This window comes from Aquarana catesbeiana, linkage group LG10, assembly GCF_042186555.1.
Source record: "Aquarana catesbeiana isolate 2022-GZ linkage group LG10, ASM4218655v1, whole genome shotgun sequence".
Lineage (NCBI taxonomy): Eukaryota > Metazoa > Chordata > Amphibia > Anura > Ranidae > Aquarana > Aquarana catesbeiana.
The window spans coordinates 83,326,484-83,348,874 of NC_133333.1; the positions used below are offsets into that span (position 1 = coordinate 83,326,484).

Below are 22,391 nucleotides of genomic sequence, written 5' to 3' on the forward strand. Positions count from 1 at the left end.
GTCGCCCAACTCCCCCTTTAGCATGCTACAGATATACTTACTGGGACTAAAATATTGTTGCGCACACTGGTAGGGCTGTGCCTTAAGCTGGCCATAGATGGAGTAAAATTCAGCTGGTTCAGCAGGGATTGGACGAATTTCAAGCTACGGCTGTGCCCACTTGACAGAAACCCATCTAACGATCGACTTCTGTTGAGCAGGCTGCAGCTGCTTGAGTAGTGTACTTTGACAGCAGAGGCAGAATACAATAGCACAGTGGGGAGGATTCCTCTATCCATCTCTCGTGTAGATAATAAGTTAATTTTTTTTTTTTTTCCATAAGCCTGAATAATCTTCTAGCCCGTGAATTTATATTTTGCCTTATCTGGCCACTATACTGTAGACAAAGAACATACAGTGCTCAGCATAAATGAGTACACCCCTTTTGAAAAGTAAGATTTTAATCAATATCTCAATGAACACAAGAACAATTTCCAAAATTAAAACTGAGTTTTAAAGAACATTTGTTTATCTCATTACATGAAAGTAAGGTTAATCCACTTGCCTATAGGGGACTTTCACCCCCTTCCTGCACAGGCCAATTTTCAGCTTTCAGCGCTGTCACACTTTGAATGACAATTGTGCGGTCATGCTACACGGTAACCATGTGAAATTTTTATAATTTTTACAATTTTCTAAACACAAATAGAGTTTTCTTTTGGTGGTATTTAATCACTGGGTCTTTTATTTTTTACAAAAAAAAAAGATGAGAATTGAGAAAAAAAAAGTTTTTCTTAGTTTCTGTCAGTAAATTTTGTAAACGAGTGATTTATTTCCTTCACTGATGTGCGCTGATGAGGGCACTGATTGGTGGCACTGATTGCTGGCACTGTATTGTAATCAGGGCACTGATGATCAGTGCCCTGATTACATGTCTGGATGTCACTGATCGGCTCTCCTCGCCATACGCTCTGTCATTGAGGCGATGACCGGCATTTACGTCTTTACATGTGACTGGCTGTGATTGGACACAGCCGATCACATGGTTAAAGAGCCACGGCTCTGTACAGAGATAGTGTCCTAGCAACAGGGCGCGGGCGCATGAGAGCGGACATTCTGGGACGACGTCATATGACGTCGTCCCAGAAAGAGCCGCAACGCCCTTCCGTCACAGTCCTAGTAGATGATAGGCTCAGCAATGGCATGCAATGCCAAGCTGCTGCTAATAAAGCAAACAGAATATTGGCATGCATTAAAAGAGGGATCAAATGCAGAGATAAAACGATAATTCACCCGCTCTACAAGACTCTGGTCCGGCCGCACCTGGAGTATGCTGTCCAGTTCTGGGCACCAGTCCTCAGGAGGGACATACTGGAAATGGAGCGAGTACAAAGAAGGGCAACAAAGCTAATAAAGGGTCTGGAGGATCTTAGTTATGAGGAAAGGTTGCGAGCACTGAACTTATTCTCTCTGGAGAAGAGACGCTTGAGAGGGGATATGATTTCAATTTACAAATACTGTACTGGTGACCCCACAATAGGGATAAAACTTTTTCGCAGAAGAGAGTTTAATAAGACTCGTGGCCACTCATTACAATTAGAAGAAAAGAGGTTTAACCTTAAACTACGTAGAGGGTTCTTTACTGTAAGAGCGGCAAGGATGTGGAATTCCCTTCCACAGGCGGTGGTCTCAGCGGGGAGCATTGATAGCTTCAAGAAACTATTAGATAATCACCTGAATGACCGCAATACACAGGGATATGTAATGTAATACTGACACATAATCACACACATAGGTTGGACTTGATGGACTTGTGTCTTTTTTCAACCTCACCTACTATGTAACTATGTCATTTGACGGTGGGCGGGCGGCAATCAGTTAATATAACTTAGATTTACAAAATCTTCAGTTTTACTGAAAAAATGCAAAAATGAATACATCCCACAACAAAAACTACTACATCTAGTATTTTATATGACTTCCATGATTTGTAAGTATGGCACCAAGTCTTCTACGCATGGAATGAACAAGTTGGCGACATATTGCAACATCTTTTTCCATTCCTCTTTTAGAGCCTGGATGTTGGATGGAGAGTGAGGCTCAACTTGTCTCTTCAGAATTCCCCATAGGTGTTCGATTGGGTTCAGATCAGGAGACATACTTAGCCAGTGAATAATTTTCACCCTGTTCTTCAGAAATGTAACAGTGGCCTTAGATGTGTGTTTTGGATCAGTATCATGTTGGAAAAGTGCACAACGACCAAGGGCACGGAGTGATGGTAGCATCTTATCTTTCAATATAGAGTAGTACATCTGTGAATTCATGATACCATCAATGAAATGCAGCTCCCCGACACCAGCAGCACTCAAGCAACCCCACAGAAGGACACTGCCACCATGTTTCACTGTAGGCACCATGCTTTTTTCTTTGTACTCCTCACCTTTGCAACGCCATATAGTTTTGAAGCTATCAGTTGCAAAAACATTTATCTTGGTCCATCACTCCACAGTACAGAGTCTCAGCACTCCTTTTGCAGCATTGGCCCTGGCAAATTCTAGGTGGGCTTTTTTGTGCATGGGCTTTAGGAGAGGCTTCCTTCGTGGACGACACCCATGCATGCCATTTCTCTGCAGTGTACGCCGTATTGTGTCACGGAAACAATCACCCCAGTTTGGCTTTCTACTTCTTTAGCCAACTGCAGTGAACTTGCATACTAATTTTCTTCAACCCTTCTCATCAAGAGACGCTCTTGTCGAGGTGTTAACTTCCGTAGACGGCCTGGACGTCTCTGTGAGATGGTTGCAGTTCGATCTTTGTATCCCTTTTGCTACAGTATTCTGACTGAAAAGTAAAGCTTTGCTGATCTTCTTGTAGCCTTCACCTTTCTTGTGTAAAGAAATGATTTTCTTTCTCAGGCCTTGTGACATTTCTCTTCCATGTGGTGCCATTGATGACAGCATGAAAAGGGAAGGGGTTTTCTTTGTTAAGTAACATCCTTTTATAATCAACTGTCTGCTGGACACTTGTTTAATGAATAATTGGACTCACCTGTAGATTAATTTGCTGTTACATACATAGTAGGCGAGGTTGAAAAAAGACACAAGTCCATCAAGTCCAACCTATGTGTGCGATTATATGTCAGTATTACATTGTATATCCCTGTATGTTGCGGTCGTTCAGGTGCTTTTATCCAATAGTTTTTTGAAACTATCGATGCCCCCCGCTGAGACCACCGCCTGAAATTAATTCCACATCCTTGCCGCTCTTACAGTAAAGAACCCTCTACGTAGTTTAAGGTTAAATCTCTTTTCTTCTAATTTTAATGAGTGGCCACGTGTCTTGTTAAACTCCATTCCGCAAAAAACGTTATCCCTATTGTGGTGTCACCAGTACGGTATTTATAAATTGAAATCATATCCCCTCTCAAGCGTCTCTTCTCCAGAGAGAATAAGTTCAGTGTTCGCAACATTTCCTCATAGCTAATATCCTCCAGACTCTTTATTAGCTTAGTTGCCCTTCTTTGTACTCGCTCCATTTCCAGTACATTCTTCCTGAGGACTGGTGCCCAGAACTGCACAGCATACTCTAGGTGCGGCTGGACCAGAGTCTTGTAGAGCGGGAGAATTATTTTATCTCTGGAATTAATCCACTTTTTTTTTCTTTTTTTTTTTTAACCATAGTTTTTTATTGATTTTCACAATGTACAGTACACGGTAGATTACAGTGAATACATCATGGTAGATATACAGAGTAGTAACAAAGGATAGAAGCTCCTGGATTAAACAGTGCTACAAATATGCAGGCTACTCAGGTGATAGTAGTAAGTGAACCCAATAGGAGGCAGAACCCATCACCCCATCTGGGTACTAACTGTGAGCAGGTTCTTGGTGGAGCGTTAGCAAACGGCCTGCTCTTGACCCAGTATAGGGTCTCTGAAGCTCTATCTCATAAATGTGTCTGTTTAAGGGTGTTAACTAGGAAACAAAAAGAAAAAAGATAAACTTTTGCTATTGGTGTAGCGCAACATATAAAAGTATAGCTAAGAGTCGTAGCAGTTAATAACAATAGTAAACATCGTAGTGACTGAGAGGAGCAGGTAAACAGGGTAGTTCATTCAGATGCAAATGGGATAGGGATGTCAGTTGTGGGGGGGTTCGTTCATAGGGGGGTTGCATTTAGGGTGTTTAAGCCAAAGGAGCCAGTTGGTTTGGAAGCTAGGAAGTTGGAGGTGGGCTTTGGCGTGCATGAATTCCATCAGGCAGTGGTTATTTAGAAATGTGTTATTATTTCCCCGCTGGAGGGGGGTAGAGGGGATTTCCAGTTTTTGGCAATGGCTAGGCGTGTAGCAATAAGAGCGTGGGAGATAATAATCCGCGAGGGTTTAGGCCAAGGTTCTAATTCAAGGCCCAGTAGTACCATTTGTAGAGTCAGGGGTACAGGGACCGATAATATGGAGAGGAGGAGTTTGGAGAGCATAGACAATAGCGTGGTTAGGACCGGGCAGTCCCACCATATGTAGAGCGGGGTGCCCGGGGATCCACAATTTCTCCAACACAGATTGCTTGTAGTTGGATAAATATGGGCAAGTTTGGTTGGTGTAAGGCACCAGTTGTGGTATATTTTTTGGACCGTTTCCCAATGAAGTAGACATTTGGAGAATTTCAGGGGTGTTTGAAGTGAGCAGTACCATTGTTGGGGTGTGTAAGTGCGTTGTAGCAAGTGTTCCCATTTTAGCATTGTGGGGGATTTAAGTGTTGGGCATGTATCGGTGAGGAGTTTGTAGTAAAACGAGATTCCTCGCTTGATGTGTTTTGGAGAGGATCGATCGTGTTCTAGGGTATTTGAAGAAGTCCTTATGATCTATGTGAAAGGTGGTTTGAAGAGCGTGGAACGATTTGAGGTTGGAACCTTCATGGAGGATTCCGATATTGGAGATGCCCTTGGCTGTCCAAGCAGAGAAATCAATGTCAGGGGTGAGGGTGTGAAGAGCTTCCAATGGTATATGTTGGAGCAGGTTTAGTGGGATGCCTTTAGAGGTTGGTATGATGGCTTTCCATACCCGTATGGTAGCATTAACTGTATCGAGGAAGGAGTGGGGCTCGTGATGTTGCAATAGGAGGGCACAGAGGATCAGTTTGGGATGGGAGGGGAAGTGCTGCTTGTTCTATTTGCAGCCATGTGGTATGGTGAGCATTGTTTCACCAGGTTTTGGCCTGGTCCAGTATAGTCGCTTTATAGTAGGCCGCTAGATCTGGTGCTCCCATCCCACCAGCAGTGGCTGGTTTGCAGAGAGTGTTGCTTTTAAGTCGAGAGCATTTGCCGCCCCATATGAATGTGTTGAGTATAGTTTGCAATTGCACTATTTGTTGTTTGAGTAAGGGTATGGGAAGGGTCCGGAATAAGTATAGGACATAGGGTAGAAGAAACATTTTAGCTAGGGCGATTCTGCCTGCCCATAAGGCAGTTGTGTGTTTGAGGTCTTGCACGGCTTTTTGTAGCTTGGTAGTGAGGTTATTAAGGTTGAGAGCACGTAGGTTTGATGAGGGTGTGGTGAGTTGTATGCCCAGGTATGTAAGGGTGGAGTTAGGCGCCCATGAGAAGGATGTGCAGTGGGTAACAGCTTGTTTGACATGTTGGTCCAGTCCTATGCTCAACATGCTGGATTTGGAAAAGTTGATTTTGTAGAGAGAAACTTTTATAAATATATCCGGGGTGTCGTGCAATGAGGGCAAAGAGGTGACAGGGTCAGTTAGGGATATGATGACATCGTCTGCGTATTGTCCAATTTTGTGTGTGTCTCTTGCTACTGCTATTCCTGATACGCGGGTTGTCTCTGATTGATTGGGCAAGGGGTTCCATGACAAGGGCAAATATCAGGGGTGAAAGTGGGCACCCCTGACGTGTCCCATTGGAAATATGAAAGGGGTCAGAGAGCAGCCCAGAGGTTAGTACTCTGGCGCTGGGGGAGGAATAGAGGGCGAGTATTGCTTGTAGGATGGTCCCAGTAAAGCCAAATTTATGGAGGACAGCAGTGAGGTAGGACCTATCCACCCTGTCAAACGCCTTCTCTGCGTCAAGGGAGATGAGCAGAGAAGGCGTTTGGTGGTGTTCCACCCACTTTATCAGGTCAATGAACCTGCGGGTGCCGTCCGAGGTTTGCCTGCCAGCCACAAACCCCACCTGATCAATATGATTTAGTTGTGGTATAATAGCAGATAATCGCGTGGCCAGGAGTTTGCAAATAGTTTGGTATCAGTGTTTAGTAGGGAGATGGGTCTGTAGCTGGCAGGCTGGTCAGTCGGTTTACCCGGTTTAAGGCTGGTAACAATGGTAGCTTGGAGGGAATCTGGTAGGATGAAGCCTGTGTTTGTGATAGAATTGAAAGAGTGGCATAGGTAGGGGATAAGGTGATCAGAGAATACTTTATGGTATTCATTATTAAACCCATCAGGACCCGGGGCTTTATGCAGTGGTAGGGCTTTGATGGCCGCTGCAACTTCCATTGGAGAAAACGGAGAGGAAAGTTGGAAAATTTGTTCTTTTGAGAGTGTGGGGAGGTGAAGGTTGGCAAGGAAATTTTCGATATCAGAGGGTGAAGGAGGTAAAGCTTGGTCAGTGCTGGTGAGATTGTATAGGTTGGCGTAATAAGAGCTAAATTGGTCCGCAATATCTTTGGGGTTGACATGTTTTGTACCGTGGCGGTCAGTAAGGAATGGGATTTTAGATTGTGATATTTTGCGTTTGAGTTGCTTAGCTAGGTAGGCCCCAAGTTTGTTGTGATGTGAGTAGGTTTGTAGGCGAAGGCGCTTGAGGTGGTAGTCGAAGTTGGTGTGGAGGTGAGTACTGAGGGTTTGTCTAGCTGTTTGTAGTTCAGAGGTGAGCAGAGGGGATGGTTGGGTCTTATTCGGTTGTTCGAGAGTACTTATTTGATCTAATGCCGCGTACACACGGTCGGACTTTTCAACCGGACTGGTCCGATGGACGGCGATGGACCAAATCCGGCGCATAATCCGATCGTGTGTGGGCTCCACCGGACTTTTAGCAGACTTTTCCAGTCAAAAACCGACGCTGGGGCAGCTATTGGCTACTGGCTATCAACTTCCTTATTTTAGTCCGGTGTACGTCATCACGTACGAATCTGTCGAACTTTTGTGTGATCGTATGTAGTTAAGTCCGTTCGTTAGAAAGTCCGCCGCAAGTCTGTCAAAAGTCTGTCGGACGGGCTGTCGGATGGGCTGTCGGACTTTTGTAGCCGAAAAGTCCGACAATGTGTACGCGGCATAAAAGTTTGTTAGTGGTGGAGTTATGTTGTTTCTTCTTGTGGGCGCCTATCTTGATTAGGAGGCCTCTAATGTAGGCCTTGTGAGCATTCCAGAGCACGGTGGAGCTATCCACCGACCCTTCATTAGTGGTGAAAAAGTGTTGTAACTTGGATAGAATCTGTTTTTGGTAGAGCTGGCGTGTAATGATAGAGGTGTTAAGCCTCCAAATGGTATTTTTTTTGTTTGGGAGTGCTGTTTGGGAGTCCAATTTTGGTATCATGGACTAATTGCAAAGTATGCTTGTCAGTCAAAAAGAGATCTATCCGAGAATATGTTTGTTGCGTGTGAGAGAAAAAGGTGTAATCTCTTTCGGTGCCATGGTGGCACCTCTAGGGGTCATAAAGGTCTTCCGAGTGGAGGAAGGAGGCGAGAGAAGTGGAGCGTTTGCGTGAGGGGTTGGAGGTGTCTAGTGAGGCATCAACAATTTGGTTGAAGTCTCTGCAAATGATCAGGGGTCCATGTTTGAAGGGTTCCAGCTTTTTCAATAGTGATTTGTAAAAGCGGTGCTGATTTGTATTGAGTATATATTAGCAATGGTGATCGTGTGGTTATTGATGGTGGCATTCAGGATTATGAATCTGCCATCTGGATCTATGTCTGTGTGGAGTGGTTGGAATGAGACCGTGGAACGTACTGCAAGCATAACACCTGCTTTTTTCTTGGCGGCGTTGGCAAAATAGCAGTCAGGGTATTGTTTGTGGGAACAGGAAGGAGGGTTGATGGATGCAAAATGGGTTTCCTGCACACATAATATGTCACAGGTGTGCGATAAAGCTTCTTTCCATAATAAGCTTCTTTTGTAGGGGGAGTTTAGGCCCTTTGCGTTAATGGAGGTGATGGTGAGAGACATATCGGTAAGTGGATATCCAGCGGGGGTGAGGGAAGGTGTGTGTTGCTCCCTGTTGACGGGTATGTACGGGGGGGTTATAAGGGGGTAAACCTGTAATAAAGAGGTACAATAGATAATCCGAGGATATACCTTAACGATGGTCAAAAATACCTATGGAACAGTAGGTAAAACCTATAAGAAAACAGTGGTAAGTTACAAACTTAGTGCTGTACACAAAAGAAAGTAAAACTGACAGCACAAAAAGTAAAAATGGAGAAGAAAAAAAAAAATTCAGCAAAGTGTCTTCCAAGTGCTTGGCACTTTTCTTTCTCTGGGGGAAAAGAGTACGGAGTGTACTTGTTAGTACGCTCATCAGGGACAGATTTGATGCTAAGTACTGCGGGTGCGAGGTCACGGATACTTTCCAGGGGGCACTTGCTGATGTAGAGTAGGTAGTCTTTACCTGCGGGCGGAAGCAGGAGTGTGGCGTCTGGGGCCTGGAGCAGATGATGATGGTGTGGGATGCTGAAGCGTAGGTTCAGGTGGCATGGTGGTGATTAGGCCCCAGTTGAGCAGGCGTTTGATGCCTTCTTTGGGGGGTGAAAATAGTGGTGCTCTGGTTGTGGTACGTGACTACCAGCTTGATAGTGAAGCCCCATTTGTATGGGATGTTGTTATTTCTGAGGGTTGCGGTGGTCTGCGAGAACTCTTCTTTTTTGAGCAGTGGCAGCAGAGATGTCATCGTATAGGGACACAGAGGAGTAAGGATCAGGAAGCGGGATAGAGAGGTGGATATGGCAGGCGCCATGATCTTTTCCTTCACTTGGAAAAAATGAATTCCTGCGAGGACATCCCTAGGGACGGATGCAGGGAAGTGGTTAGGTTTGATGAGTCGGTGTGCGCGGTCAATGATCATGTCACTTTGGCATAGTTGAGGAATAAGCACGAGGAATAGTTGTTGCATATAGGGGATCAGTTCTGGGGGTTTAACCGATTCTGGTACTCCTCTAAATTTAATGTTATTTCTCCTCGAACGATCTTCTAAATCTGCGACTTTGGCTTGCAGATATCATATTTCCTCAGTGTGGTGGTCATGGACTTCGGCCATTTCATTACAGGCCGCAGTATGTTCAGTTAGCGGTTTTTCAATATCCTCCGCACGATCTTCTACATGATCGATTGTGGAGTTAAGTGTGGAAATTGATGATCTCAGTTTATTACGGATGTCATTTTGTAATGATAGCAGCATGAGCTTGAGTGCGTGCTCAGAGGCTGGCTGGTCAGATGCAGGGAGTGCAGCTAGTGAGTCATGAGGAGGGCTTGCAATGGCTGGGGTGTCCCAGTGCTGCTTCTTGAGCAGTGGAGCTTTGGTGGGTGAGAGGGCTGGGGATTGTGCAGCTCTCTTACCTCTCTGTTGGTGAGGGATGAGAGGTTTCCTCTGCTGGGGATGAGCTGTCCATCTCGGCGGTGTCGTGAGAAAGAGAGCTCCCTGCTTCAGTCAGTGAGCTGTGCAGCAGCACGCCGGCACCATCTTGTGTCATCAGCATGTCGGTTGTTCTGAAGTAGTACGTGAGGCGGCGGGGCTGATGGGGGCCGGTATGTCCGTTCCGGGACATACCGATCGGGTGCCCGATGGTTCCGCTTCTCTCCAGTGGAGCAGAGAGGGGGGGGAAGAGCTGGTGTCTTGTGCGGTGGGTTGCTGTCTGTCCTATGGCTGAGCGGAGCTGAGGGATCAAGCGGCCATCTCAGTCCGCGGCTAGCAATGCCCCGAATTAATCCACTTTTTAATGCATGGTAGTATTCTGTCTGCTTTGTTAGCAGCAGCTTGGCATTGCATGCCATTGCTGAGCCTATCATCTACTAGGACCCCTAGATTATTTTACATTTTTCTACATAAAACATCATTTGCCTTGTAGTTGCCCACCCCATTCATTTCTTCAGATCTTTTTGCATGGTTTCCACATCCTGTCCTGAAGTTATTGCCCTGCTTAGCCTAGTATCGTCCGCAAGTACAGAGATTGAGCTGTTTACCCCATCCTCCAGGTCGTTTATGAACAAAATAAATAGGATTGGTCCCAGCACAGAACCCCGGGGGACCCCACTACCCACCTCTGACCATTCCGAGTACTCCCAATCACCACCCTCTGAACTTGCCCTTGTGCCAGTTTTCAATCCATGTACTCACCCTAAGGTCCATGCCAACGGACCTTACTTTGTACAGTAAACGTTTATGGGGAACTGTGTCAACTGCTAAAATCCAGATACACCACATCTACGGGCCTTCCTTTATCTAAATGGCAACTCACCTCCTCATAGAAGGTTAATAGATTGGTTTGGCAAGAACGATTCTTCTTAATTGGTTAGGATTTTGTTGTCTAAAATTTAGCTTTGCTCCTAAGACTTTCATTGGGGTGTATTCATTTTTGCAACATGGTCTTAAATGAATTTGTTAAGAAAAATACTTTTTTGTGTGTGCAAATTAAATCTTGGTTGCAAACAATGGCCCGCATTTGTAGGATTATTTTGTAGTATAGTTTCCCATAGAAAATGTTGATTCTCAAAGGAAAATAAAAGGTTTTCTGACAAATCTAGATCTATAGATTACGGGGGCAGTTAGAACTCCTGTCAGGTTTTTTTTTTTTAGCAGTTCGTAGTAATATTGGGGAGATTTAGTACTATGTACCATTATCTTCCAATACGTACAATTGTGCTGGTAAAACGGTCTAGGATCGCCTGTCACTATCTCATTTCTGCTTGTATCTCTGGGAAGCTCTTTTGGCCCTACTTCTATAGATCACAGAAGTACATTTCTTTCTGATGTCACTTAGCTGGTCAAGGCTCTGGATAGATTCTGCTTTACAGTCGGGATCCACCCAGAAGCCAGGACCAGCAGATTACTCAGCCTCTTAGCACACTGCTGAGAGCATGAGCCAGCTGCTCCTGCACAGCCTGGTGCTCCAGTGAGTGCCGGAGGGGCACAGCAGAGAGTGACTGACAGTTACTGGCTCTTTGCAGACTGAATACCAAGAATGGAATGATCAGCGATGTTTGATTGCTCAGTTCACGATTTTAGAGGCAGCAGGGGACAGATGCAGCTGGGATTGGTGCTGCAGTCATCTAGAGAAGTCTGATTGTTTACGTTTATGTCCAAACTTATTTTAACCTATCCAAAATAAAATAAAAAAATCCACATAATGGGCAACTAGTTCAGATTATTTACCAAAGGAATGAAAACACATTTTTCCTCTGTTTTACAGAAGGATAATTTGCACCCACCTCCAGTCATGTGACTTGTGTTACACATCCTGGAGCTACTTTGTCAGAAGTTCATTATGCCCTTTCATTGATCCTCAGGCTGGATTTCTCAACCTGAGAATGATCAGATAGATGTCTGCATATGCGCATATCCTCTCCCCTCTGTCTGTCCTATATGGCATGTAGGCACGCAGAATGAGCCAGGGACATAATGGGGCAGGACAATATGCACCAGAATTTACTACTGATATTTAGGCCATAGTGTGCATCCGAATGACTTTTCAAAATGCCTGCTATGGCATTTTCTTTTTTTATTATCTGTATAAGTGTCTTGCGAAGATTGTTTTCTTCAAACTGTATAATATTGCCTTTTCTAAAATGAACTTCGGTTGCTTATGGGGAGGACAGAAGGGGACATCTAGATCAGAATAGTATGGTAACATCACAGACTGTTAAAACGAATGCAAGAGGGAGAATGAAATCTGAATTCCAAATAGGTCCATGTTATGCATTTTTTTATATATACTGTATGGCTTCTTGTACCCAATAGCATGGGTGTTAAACAGGGGTTAAGCAAGGACAAGTTTTTTTTCTATGAAATCTTCATTGTGCAAAGTGGAATTCCAAATGAAGACAAACTACATGGACATTACATGAACACATTAACATGGATGTCATTATTTTACCTGTTCAGATCCAAAGTACCACATGGCTTGTATATCTTGATGCTCCACTAGGTATCTGGTCAAATGGTCACGGCCACCAGTAAGAATATTCACAACTCCCCCTGGAAGGTCCGAGGTGTCAAATACCTTTATCAAAAATAAAAATAATTAATACCAAAGATAACACACCCTATATAAGAAATGCTGTGAGCTTTATATAATAATCTGCTATGATCAGGGCAGAGGGTGAAGATGAAAATTAAAGTGGTTCTAAAACCTAAGCATTTTTTACAAAACAAAGAAGCCACCAGGGTGCTGAACAGTAAATGTAGCAATGATAAAAATGTGTAGGTAAACAGCTTAGGCATAGGAAGTGGATTCTCAGAAAAACGAACACAGAGCTGGGATGGTGAAAGCCCAGTCCGCCTGCAGTATAACTTTTTGCAGCTGAAAAACAGGCTTTCACCATCCCGCTGTGTCCTTGCTTCTGAGTATCCACATCCTATTTGTAAGATGTTTACCGCCGACTGTCATTTAAGTTGCTACATTTTTATTCCAATTAAATCATTGCTACATTTACTGATTCAGCTCCCCGGTGGCTTCTTTGTTTTGCAAACATCACAGATTCCCCTCAGATCCATTACACCTGGAGCTGCGAATCATCATTCCTGCTGTTCTCCCTGGGTTCTTTTTTCTGTGATTCTGACAATGGTCATTATTGACCATTAGATCCACCACACATTTACTGCCACTTTCATGGACATATTCATCTGCTAATTAGCACCTATTGTAAGCACTTGGCATATGCTTTTTTTGCACTTAGACACTTGTTAGAAACATTTATCTTAATGCATTCCTTGCATTAAGGTAAAAATGTTTAGGTAGCAGTTTGGCCCTTCACCCCCCTTATACTTACATGAGCCCTCATTCGATCCAGGGCTGTACCCATCAGCGAGCCTACAGATGTGCTATAATATGAAACAGCTTCCTTTGGTGGCACACCAAGAAGAGGAGGAGTCAAGAGTGCCAGTAGAGGGCCCGGGAAAATGAGGATCGGGGCTGCTCTGTGCAAATCTATTGCACAGAGGAGGCAAGTATTAAAAAATAAATAAATAAATATAAAAAAACAGAGTTGTTACCTGTTAACTCACTTTTCAGGAGTCTTCCAAGATGGCTTACAGAGAGAGGGGCTCCTCCAACCTAGCACAGGAAACACATGATCTACATTATAAAAAGACTTGCTTAAAAAGACAAGCCTAGCAACCAGACCCTCAGTCATAACAAATAACCGTAGGCATGGCAACAATAAAAACATATCTTTTAAAACAATAACAATAATAGGGCAGGAACTGATGCTGTCCTGGAAGATTCCTGGAAACCAGAAACAAGTCGGTTTTCCCAAGTCATCTTCCAGGATGGCTTACAGAGAGGACCAAATAAAACTTCATTATTAGGGTGGGACCACAGCTTGAAGCACCTTGCTCCTGATGGCCTGTTCCTGACTTGAGAACAGGTCTGGTCGGTAATGTTTCAAGAAGGTTTGGAAGCTGGACCGGTTGCTGTTTTGCAGATCTGGGGAGGAGAAGCTCTGACCCTTTCAGCCCAAGAAGTGGCCACTGTTCTGTCAGAATGAGCTTTCATGTTTTTCGGAGGAACCAGCGATAAAACCTGGTAAGTTTCCATCATTACAGGTGTCAATCACCTTGCGATAGTAATATTTTGATGCCCTCTTGCCTTTGTTTGGACCCCAGAACAAACTAGAAGTGGATCTCCAATCTTTAGATCTCTCAATATAGGCTATCAGACAACTCCTTAAAACAAATGTATTAAATTCAGCTTCATTAGTATCTCTGCAAAAAGACTTAATCACGATTTCCTTAGTTAAATGAAAAACCTGATGCCACTATGTGAAAGAAAGCTGGGTCTAGAGAAAGAATTACAAAAACTAGGCATATGAGCGATATGCAAGGACAATGATATAATGATAACTCACACCCTACATAATAATCTTCATACAAGAGATACCTATGGACATCTAGATAATAGGCTTTTCTATTTATCTAGGAGATTTCTGCCCCAATGCCATACATACCCAAAATGCCCATACCTATGACCTTTCTCCCTCTGAGTGCTGGTACGGCAGCTAAGTGAGCGTTTGGAAAGGAACTGGGCAAAAACTTAACCTGACTATTTTATGAATGACAGGTGCTCTGCCCAATATTAGAAGTCGGACTCCACTCCAGCACCATATGGCCCATTGTGATACTGGTGCGTGTTAAATTATGCAGATCACTACTTCAGGAGACTGAGCCTGTAGCAGTAACGGAACGTTCATATTGACTTGGCTATACCTGTTCTGTTAAGATGGCTATGTAAATGAGATGTACTGATGTTTTTTTAACATATACAGTAGTACTGAATGTAAACATACCCAGTCAGGTATAAGGGTTGTAGTGATAGCAAGTCATGATACCACATCTACAGGCCATATTCCTGTCCATTATCTGCAGCAAATGGCCTGTTGTACCATCAATCATACAAGCTTGTATTACTGTATAAATTCTAAACTCTAGGAAAAGATTATAGTGCCCACAACCCCATATAAAGGGCCCAGTGTTGCAATTGATATAGCTTTACATATTCAACTACAATGTTAAGCCCTCCACTGGAGGAATAAACAAAATTTATAAGTCCATGAAGGGTGTAAAGGTAATGATCCAAGAGAAGATATATGAGAATAGATCCAATAGCCAATCAGGATTCAGAGTGGAAAGGACATGGAGAAAGCAGCAGCTATTGCTTCATAATTGATCAAGTGCCACGGACCTAGCTGCTTTTACAGATGCAGTTTATAGGTTCCTGGGAGACCTTAACATTCCCTGTACCTGGTGAGATCACTTTTGGTGGTCATCTGTAGTTGGTAAGGAGCCTCTATACTCACTTGGATGTGTTACCATCTTGGCTATTGGATCTGGTCTCATATATCTTCTCTTGGATCATTACCTTTAAACCCTTCATGGACTTATAAATTTTGTTTTAATATTCATTGCACTGATATTCTTTGAAATGGGACTTTATGTGCGTTTTTCAATTATTTTTTTGCTTCTAATAATTTCTGGTGTTTATGATTTGTTTGAAATATTTTTTATTGATTGATTTTTATATCTGAGATTAAAATAGAGAGAGAGAGAACACTCTCTCTGGGATGGTGGGATTTTTAAGGGAGATGATGTATCTGTAGTGGTAAGCCAGTACCGTACAAATTAGTAAAATTCTATTTTTTATTACAAAAATATTAAAAATGTATATGCATTACAGACATACAAAAACATCAAAATTGACCATATAGTGATTGGTTAAAAGAATCATTCGTGATTAGTCAGCCGACATGTTTCGCAAGAAGTTTCGCTTCATCAGGGCATGAACGACATCACAGATTTATTCTACACTGTATAGAGAACAGGTAATGATTACATAATGGCCATCCATGAATACAAATCAAGAAACATCATATAGATAATCTGGTAAGAGATTAATACTGGTAATGCTCACCTACTGGTATAGATCTATAGAACAGATCAGCCACCACCATTGCCAAACGCCACCTAGTACCCCAGCTAAAGCATAATATCCATGGGTGCCAGATCCCAAGGGATAACGCCGACAAGGAAACCGGACCGCACATAAAGCAAGGCAAAGATCTGGTAGAAGAAACGTAGCAAAGGAAGTTTCCTTAGTACCCCCTATGGGTAGCAGGTATAAGTGCAAACATAATACTATAGGGATGTCCCTCATTATAGTTGGGCATAGGTCCAAAATAAAGTAAGTTTGTAAGGCGGGGCTGAGAGAAGGGATCTTTTGTATAATAATGTACTGTATATGGTATACATATACATAAATAGCCACATTTTGTAGAAAAGCATAGGTACTTTCTGATCAGGCGATAATAGATATATAGCAATCTAAATCAGTGTGTCAAAAAGACTTAGTAAGCCCAGCAACATAAGTAAGATTTATAGCTGGCAAAATTCCCTACAGTGTGGCATAAAGATCATATTCTTCATAACATCTTAAAAACATTTTTAAGATGGGGAGCGCAGGTGTGCTGTCTGTTAGACGAACCCGGCGACTACCCATCTGTTATTGGCAGGCACTTGTCTTCCTCCATTGGAGTTTAACAGCACGACACCCCCTCTTTAGGTAAGCTTTATGCCTATATACTTGTGACATTTATGTTCCCATACCCAATGTTTACTTTTTGGCTGACCTGGGATTTATAGAGTCATGTTATCATCTATATGGGAGTATCTATCCATACTGCTATATTGCCGTTTTGTCTTATTATTGGATTACTCTGGCCCGTTTATGCTATGCTACATGGGTTGGATCCTACACATATAGACACATTTGATTCCCCATGTTATGAAGAATATGACCTTTATGCCACACTGTAGGGAATTTTGCCAGCTATAAATCTTACTTATGTTGCCGGGCTTACTAATATACCCCTTAAAGCCTCTTTTTGATACACTGATTTAGATTGCTATATATCTATTATCGCCTGATCAGAAAGTATCTATGCTTTTCTACAAAATTTGGCTATTTATGTATATGTATACCATATACAGTACATTATTATACAAAAGATCCCTTCTCTCAGCCCCTCCTTACAAACTTACTTTATTTTGGACCTATGCCCAACTATAATGAGGGACATCTCTATAGTATTATGTTTGCACTTATACCTGCTACCCATAGGAGGTACTAAGGAAACTTCCTTTGCTACGTTTCTTCTACCAGATCTTTGCCTTGCTTTATGTGCGGTCCAGTTTCCTTGTCGGCGTTATACCTTGGGATCTGGCACCCATCGATATTATGCTTCAGCTGGGGTACTAGGTGGCGTTCGGCAATGGTGGTGGCTGATCTGTTCTATAGATTTATACCAGTAGGTGAGCATTACCAGTATTAATCTCTTACCAGATTATCTATATGATGTTTCTTGATTTGTATTCATGGATGGCCATTATGTAATCATTACCTGTTCTCTATATAGTGTAGAATAAATCTGTGATGTCGTTCATGCCCTGATGAAGCGAAAGTTCTCGCGAAACATGTCGGCTGACTAATCACGAATGATTCTTTGAACCAATCACTATATGGTAAATTTTGATGTTTTTGTATGTCTGTAATGCATATACATTTTTAATATTTTTGTAATAAAAAATAGAATTTTACTAATTTGTACGGTACTGGCTTACCACTACAGATACATCATCTCCCTTAAAAATCCCACCATCCCAGAGAGAGTGTTCTCTCTCTCTTTTTATTTGTTTCTCATTATTTAGGGATTGGGAGCTCTGTCTCTGTTACTTCCTGTTTACAGCCCAACCATCTATTCGTTATCAACGTTATATCTGAGATTAACTCACTTATTATGGTGTATCACTTAGTATATTAATAATTTTTATGTGGTAATTTATTAAATATTTCTTGCTAGATGGGATTTTTCATTATTATCCTTATGCATTAGTTGATTTATCTATACTTTTTTAATTATTATTATTATTGGGATCCGCCTTAGTTTTTTTTTTTTTTTTTTTTTTTTATGTGTGTTTTTTCACCTTGATTTTTTACTTCACAATTGATTTATGTGCGGCATCCGCCTTAGTTTTTCCCTGATAAGTGTTTTTTCACTAATACTTCTCACTTTTATCAATTTCCTATGATTTTAGCGCTGCATCTTTTATTCACCTAAATAAATCACAGCAGACCTCACTAGGTTGTCACCTCCCCTTGCTAAAAAAAAGGAGAGTGTAAGGCTACATTCACACTGAGGCATTGGCGGTAAAGTGCCGCTATTTTTATCGGCGTTTTAGAGGCGCTAGCGGGCGAAAAAGGGTTAAAACCTACCTACCAGATTTCAATGGGCAGGGGAGCTTTAGGAGCGGTCTATTCCATCCTGCAAGCGCACCGCTCCAGTGTGAAAGCACTCAGGCTTTCACACTGGAGAGACAGGAGAGGCTCTTTACAGGGGCTATGCAGGCGCTATTTTTAGCGCTGTAGCGCCTCAGTGTGAAAGTAACCTAATTGATGGTAAATATGGAGTAGACAGACCCCTGGGAGCCCTGCACATGCACAAAAGTGACCTAAATGTAGGAAGGAGTTAACAGGTTGCAGCTTCTGCTGATCTGTGAGTTTGCCAGCACCAGCTCTGCAGATTGACAGGTGTTGGGGCCTCTGCCTCCAATTTACCACACTAATGGTGGACAGGAACACAAAGCACATTCACCCTGTGCTTGTAGGAGGCATAGCAACAACCAAAGAGAGAACATCCTCCAAGGGTAAACCCACACTGTGCCTCCCCACAGTACGGGTATGGTAGGAAGGAGAGCTATAGGAAAAAAACTCCAAACACCCTTCCTTGGAGCCATCTGCCAAATTTTATAGTAGGTGTCATGACGGAACCAGACTGCATGGTGTAGTTTTTGCCGACCAGATGAAGTCTGCTGTAATACTGCTGGGAAGATCCAGGTCTGCCTACTGCTTCATCCCCCCACCCATTTCTGCTCCCTCCCTGGTGTCTGTGGATGATGGCACCAGGGTATACTCACAAGCCCACATATTGTTTTCCATTCAGGGGGACCTGCAACATTGCAGGCTGCATTCTGTCCTGGCCTACTACACACCATAGATCACCTGCCTCAGCAGACCTGCTTGACTAAATGTTAATAAGGGAGGGCTCCACGATGATAGCTGCTTTTCCTCCGGCTGAGAAGGAAACTTCGGGAAAACCAAGAAAAAGTTTGTCATTTCCCTTTTCATGCTGTCTAGAAACCCTTTAAAGAGTGTTGCAGCACTGGAACTCATAGTAGATAACCTGTACTTGCAGGCTGCGCATCTTTTCCTTTGGCTTTTCCCCTTTTGATCTCTTTTTGTTCCCATCCTTTGTCCTACAGGGAGAGGTCACAAGGTGGTAAGAGCCTTTTACAAGGAGAGACAGGGTGCAGACAATCACCCTTTGACCAGCACGTCAGCCACCTAGGAAGACCCAAATAAAGCCCCGCCACCAGTAGGGCAAAAGGGATACACACACAGCCAGATTTCCCAGACCAGCTAAGCTGGTCTGTGGATAGTACAGGGAATCAAACCAAAACCCCCGGTGCCCCCTCCACCAGGGAGTGAGAAAAGAGGAACCCCCATTTGCCTCATTTTTACCTTAGGGCCAGAGTCTGCAGGTGCCCCAGACCTGCTTCCCCACTTACAGTCTCCCTCCTGGTGACTTACCAGCAGAGGGGATGGACAAACTGGCTTCCAACATCTTCTCTGTAGCCCTGAAAAGTCAGTGAGGATCCCTGGCTGGCACTGTGGATCCGGTGCCTCCCCTGGAACAGTGCATAGAGCTTGCCAGCACCGGCCACCAGGCCGGTATTTCATACCAAAAACATGGCCGCCGAGCAAATTCCTCTACTCCCGACCTCACTTCCTGCCAATCGCGCCGGAAGTGACATAAGCCACCACTCGTAGTGCCCATAGTGGAAATGACCACACTGCAAGCACCAGAACACCGTAAGTCTGCACTGTCCCCCATGAGACTCATGGGTCAAAATCCCACACTGCCAGTGTACCTGACCCTAAACAGGCACGCTGCCAACCACACTCCTATGGAGAGAGGGGGTCCCCTGGAGTAAAAGAATTCCACACTCCATTCCTGGGCAACCCGAGAGAGCCTGAGCTACATGCCTCGCCAAGTTCACTGCCCTGTTCTGGAATGCTGTAGCCGGCAGGCCCCTGCCACCTAGTATGCAGGCCTGACAGGTCAAAATAAACAGATTTCTGTGCACCTGTCCTGGCTGGATGAACACACACACTGAGGGTCTGGTTGCTATGTTTTTCTTCTTATAATGTGGATTTTGTATTTCCTGTGCTAGGTGGGAGGAGTCTCTCTCTCTCTGTAAGCCATCCTGGAAAATGTACTGGGAAAAATAGCGTTTACAATCACTTTAAGCAGAGATGTCCTGAAAGGTACCATGCATCTTCACACCTCTTATGATGCTTGTTATAATGGTCCTACATATGATCCATTTCTACATTGCCTAAAATGATATAAAATCGTTTTGAGTACATTCTTTTTACTTTAATACATTTTAACGGATATTTTAGGTCTTTTTTTTACGGCCACAGGAAGAAAACAGAGAAAGAAAGTAAGGGGGGATGGAAGAAATAGAGGGAAAAGGGAGAAAAGTAACAAATAGAGGGAGAGAGAAAAAAAACAGGGAGAGAGGAGGGAGGGAAAACCACTATTCTTTACCTTTAAGTGGGATTTAAAGTTAGCAAATATACATTATACACTGCTCAAAAAAATTAAAGGAACACTTTTTAATCAGAGTATATAGCATCAAGTCAATTAATCTCCTGGGATATTGATCTGGTCAGTTAAGTAGCAGAGGAGGCTGTTAATCAGTTTAATCAGCACTAGATGGGCAACAACGAGAAAACCTCCAAAACAGAAATGGTTTTACAGGTGGAGGCCACTAACATTTTTTTCCCTACTCAACTTTTGACTCTTTTTCACTAGTTTTGCATTTGGCTAGGGTGTCACTACTGGTAGCATGAGGGGATACCTGGACTCTATAGAGGTTGCACAGGCAGTCCAACTCCTGCAGGATGGCTCATCGGTCATCATGTCCAGTTTGATGGTGGGTCAGTGATGGTCTGGGGAGGCATATCCATGGAGGGACACACAGACCTCTACAGGCTAGACAATGGCACCCTTACTGCCATTAGGTATCGGGATGAAATCCTTGGACCCATTGTCAGAACCTACGCTGGTGTAGTGGGTCCTGGGTTCCTCCTGGTGCACAATGCCCGGCCTCATGTGGTGAGAGCATGCAGCCAGTTCCTTGAGGATGAAGGAATTGATACCACTGAATCCCCCCCCCGCTTGCCTGACCTAAATTCGAAAGAGCACCTCTGGGACATTATGTTTCGGTCCATCTGACGCTGCCAGGTTGCACCTCAGTCTCTTTAGGAGCTCATTGATGCCCTGGTCAAGATCTGGGAGGAAATATGGCAGGACACCATCCGTCATCTCATTAGGAGCATGCCCCAACGTTGTCAGGCATGCATACAAGCATGTGGAGGCCAAGCAAACTACTGAGTACCATTTTGAGTTGCTGCAATGAAATTTCAGCAGAATGGACTCTAGCCTGCTGCATCATTTTTTCACTTTGATTTTCGGGAGGCCTTTGAATTCAGCCCTCTATAGGTTGATAATTTTCATTTCCATCAAACGACGTGGCATCCTTTAGTTTCATAACACATTATCCAGTCCATATCAGTATAGATATGCTGCATGGTATTTTAACCCATTGAGAGATGTGTTTTCAAAGTGTTCCTTTAATTTTTTTGAGCAGTGTATATTCACACATACTGTATGTATGCGAGTCAATGCAAGGTATATGTGTGTGTGAGGAAAATTATACTAAACGGCACTCCAACACAAATGTACAGTATGAGAAAAAAAAAAAAAAAAAAACACATCTGCCCTTTAGTGCACCAAAATATGTGTCACAAAGAACACATGTGCACCTAAGGAAAAACTGAAGCAGGTATTAAGTCTCTGTATACTTTCATGTTGGGTTTATAAGTCATAGCCTTTGCTAAACCCAGTAAATAAAGGTTTATCCTGCCAGTTCCCTTTGTATGCAGTGAATACTGGTGATAAGCCAACAGCACTCTCTTGCTTCCATTCAATTACATAATGCTTCAGCATTGTCGTACCCAGAAGTTCTTCCAGCTATGTATTCATAATTGTGACTGGGCATGTCTGAAGCTTCCACCGATGTACATGCCTTGTAATTCTCTAGGAAAGAAGCACCAACAGTGCACACTCTAGACCTGTCCCTGCAGCTCCTTTCTTTCTCCCTACTTTACTTTAGCTATTGAGCATCAGTTCCAAGAATTGTGTTTAGCTTAGTCTCTGCTCGCTGCCCACAGAGGGTTTGTGGTAATGTGACTGCCAATAAACACATAAAAGGTGTTTAGTGAAGGATTTTTTAAAGAATGTTGCTCAGTATCTTTGCAGATAGCGCTAGACAGCTCCTATATGTGTGCGTTTCCCCTGTAATCCTCAGGATGACATATGCTTTAATTCACACCTGAGAGTTTTGGGAGCTTAAAGCTAAAACCTCCATAACCCTCAACAACTAAAATGGCATTATTTTAAATTGTGCCTGTTCACATACGAGTACAGATGCCTGTAGCTCAAAAAGGTACATGAGCTACTTTTGACGCAGAATGGAGCATTTTTTACTTCATTAGACATCCATTGGAGCACCTGAA

General features: G+C 43.3%; 1 protein-coding gene across 2 annotated transcripts in view; it reads right to left on the reverse strand.

The window, feature by feature from the left end:
- Positions 1-22,391, reverse strand: part of ALDH16A1 (aldehyde dehydrogenase 16 family member A1) — a 284,302-nt gene that overhangs the window by 69,487 nt on the left and 192,424 nt on the right. For both annotated transcript variants that reach the window (XM_073602345.1, XM_073602346.1), the window contains exon 16: positions 12,072-12,197. In XM_073602345.1, the coding sequence (XP_073458446.1) occupies positions 12,072-12,197 (126 nt within the window). The remainder of the gene's footprint in view (positions 1-12,071; positions 12,198-22,391) is intronic.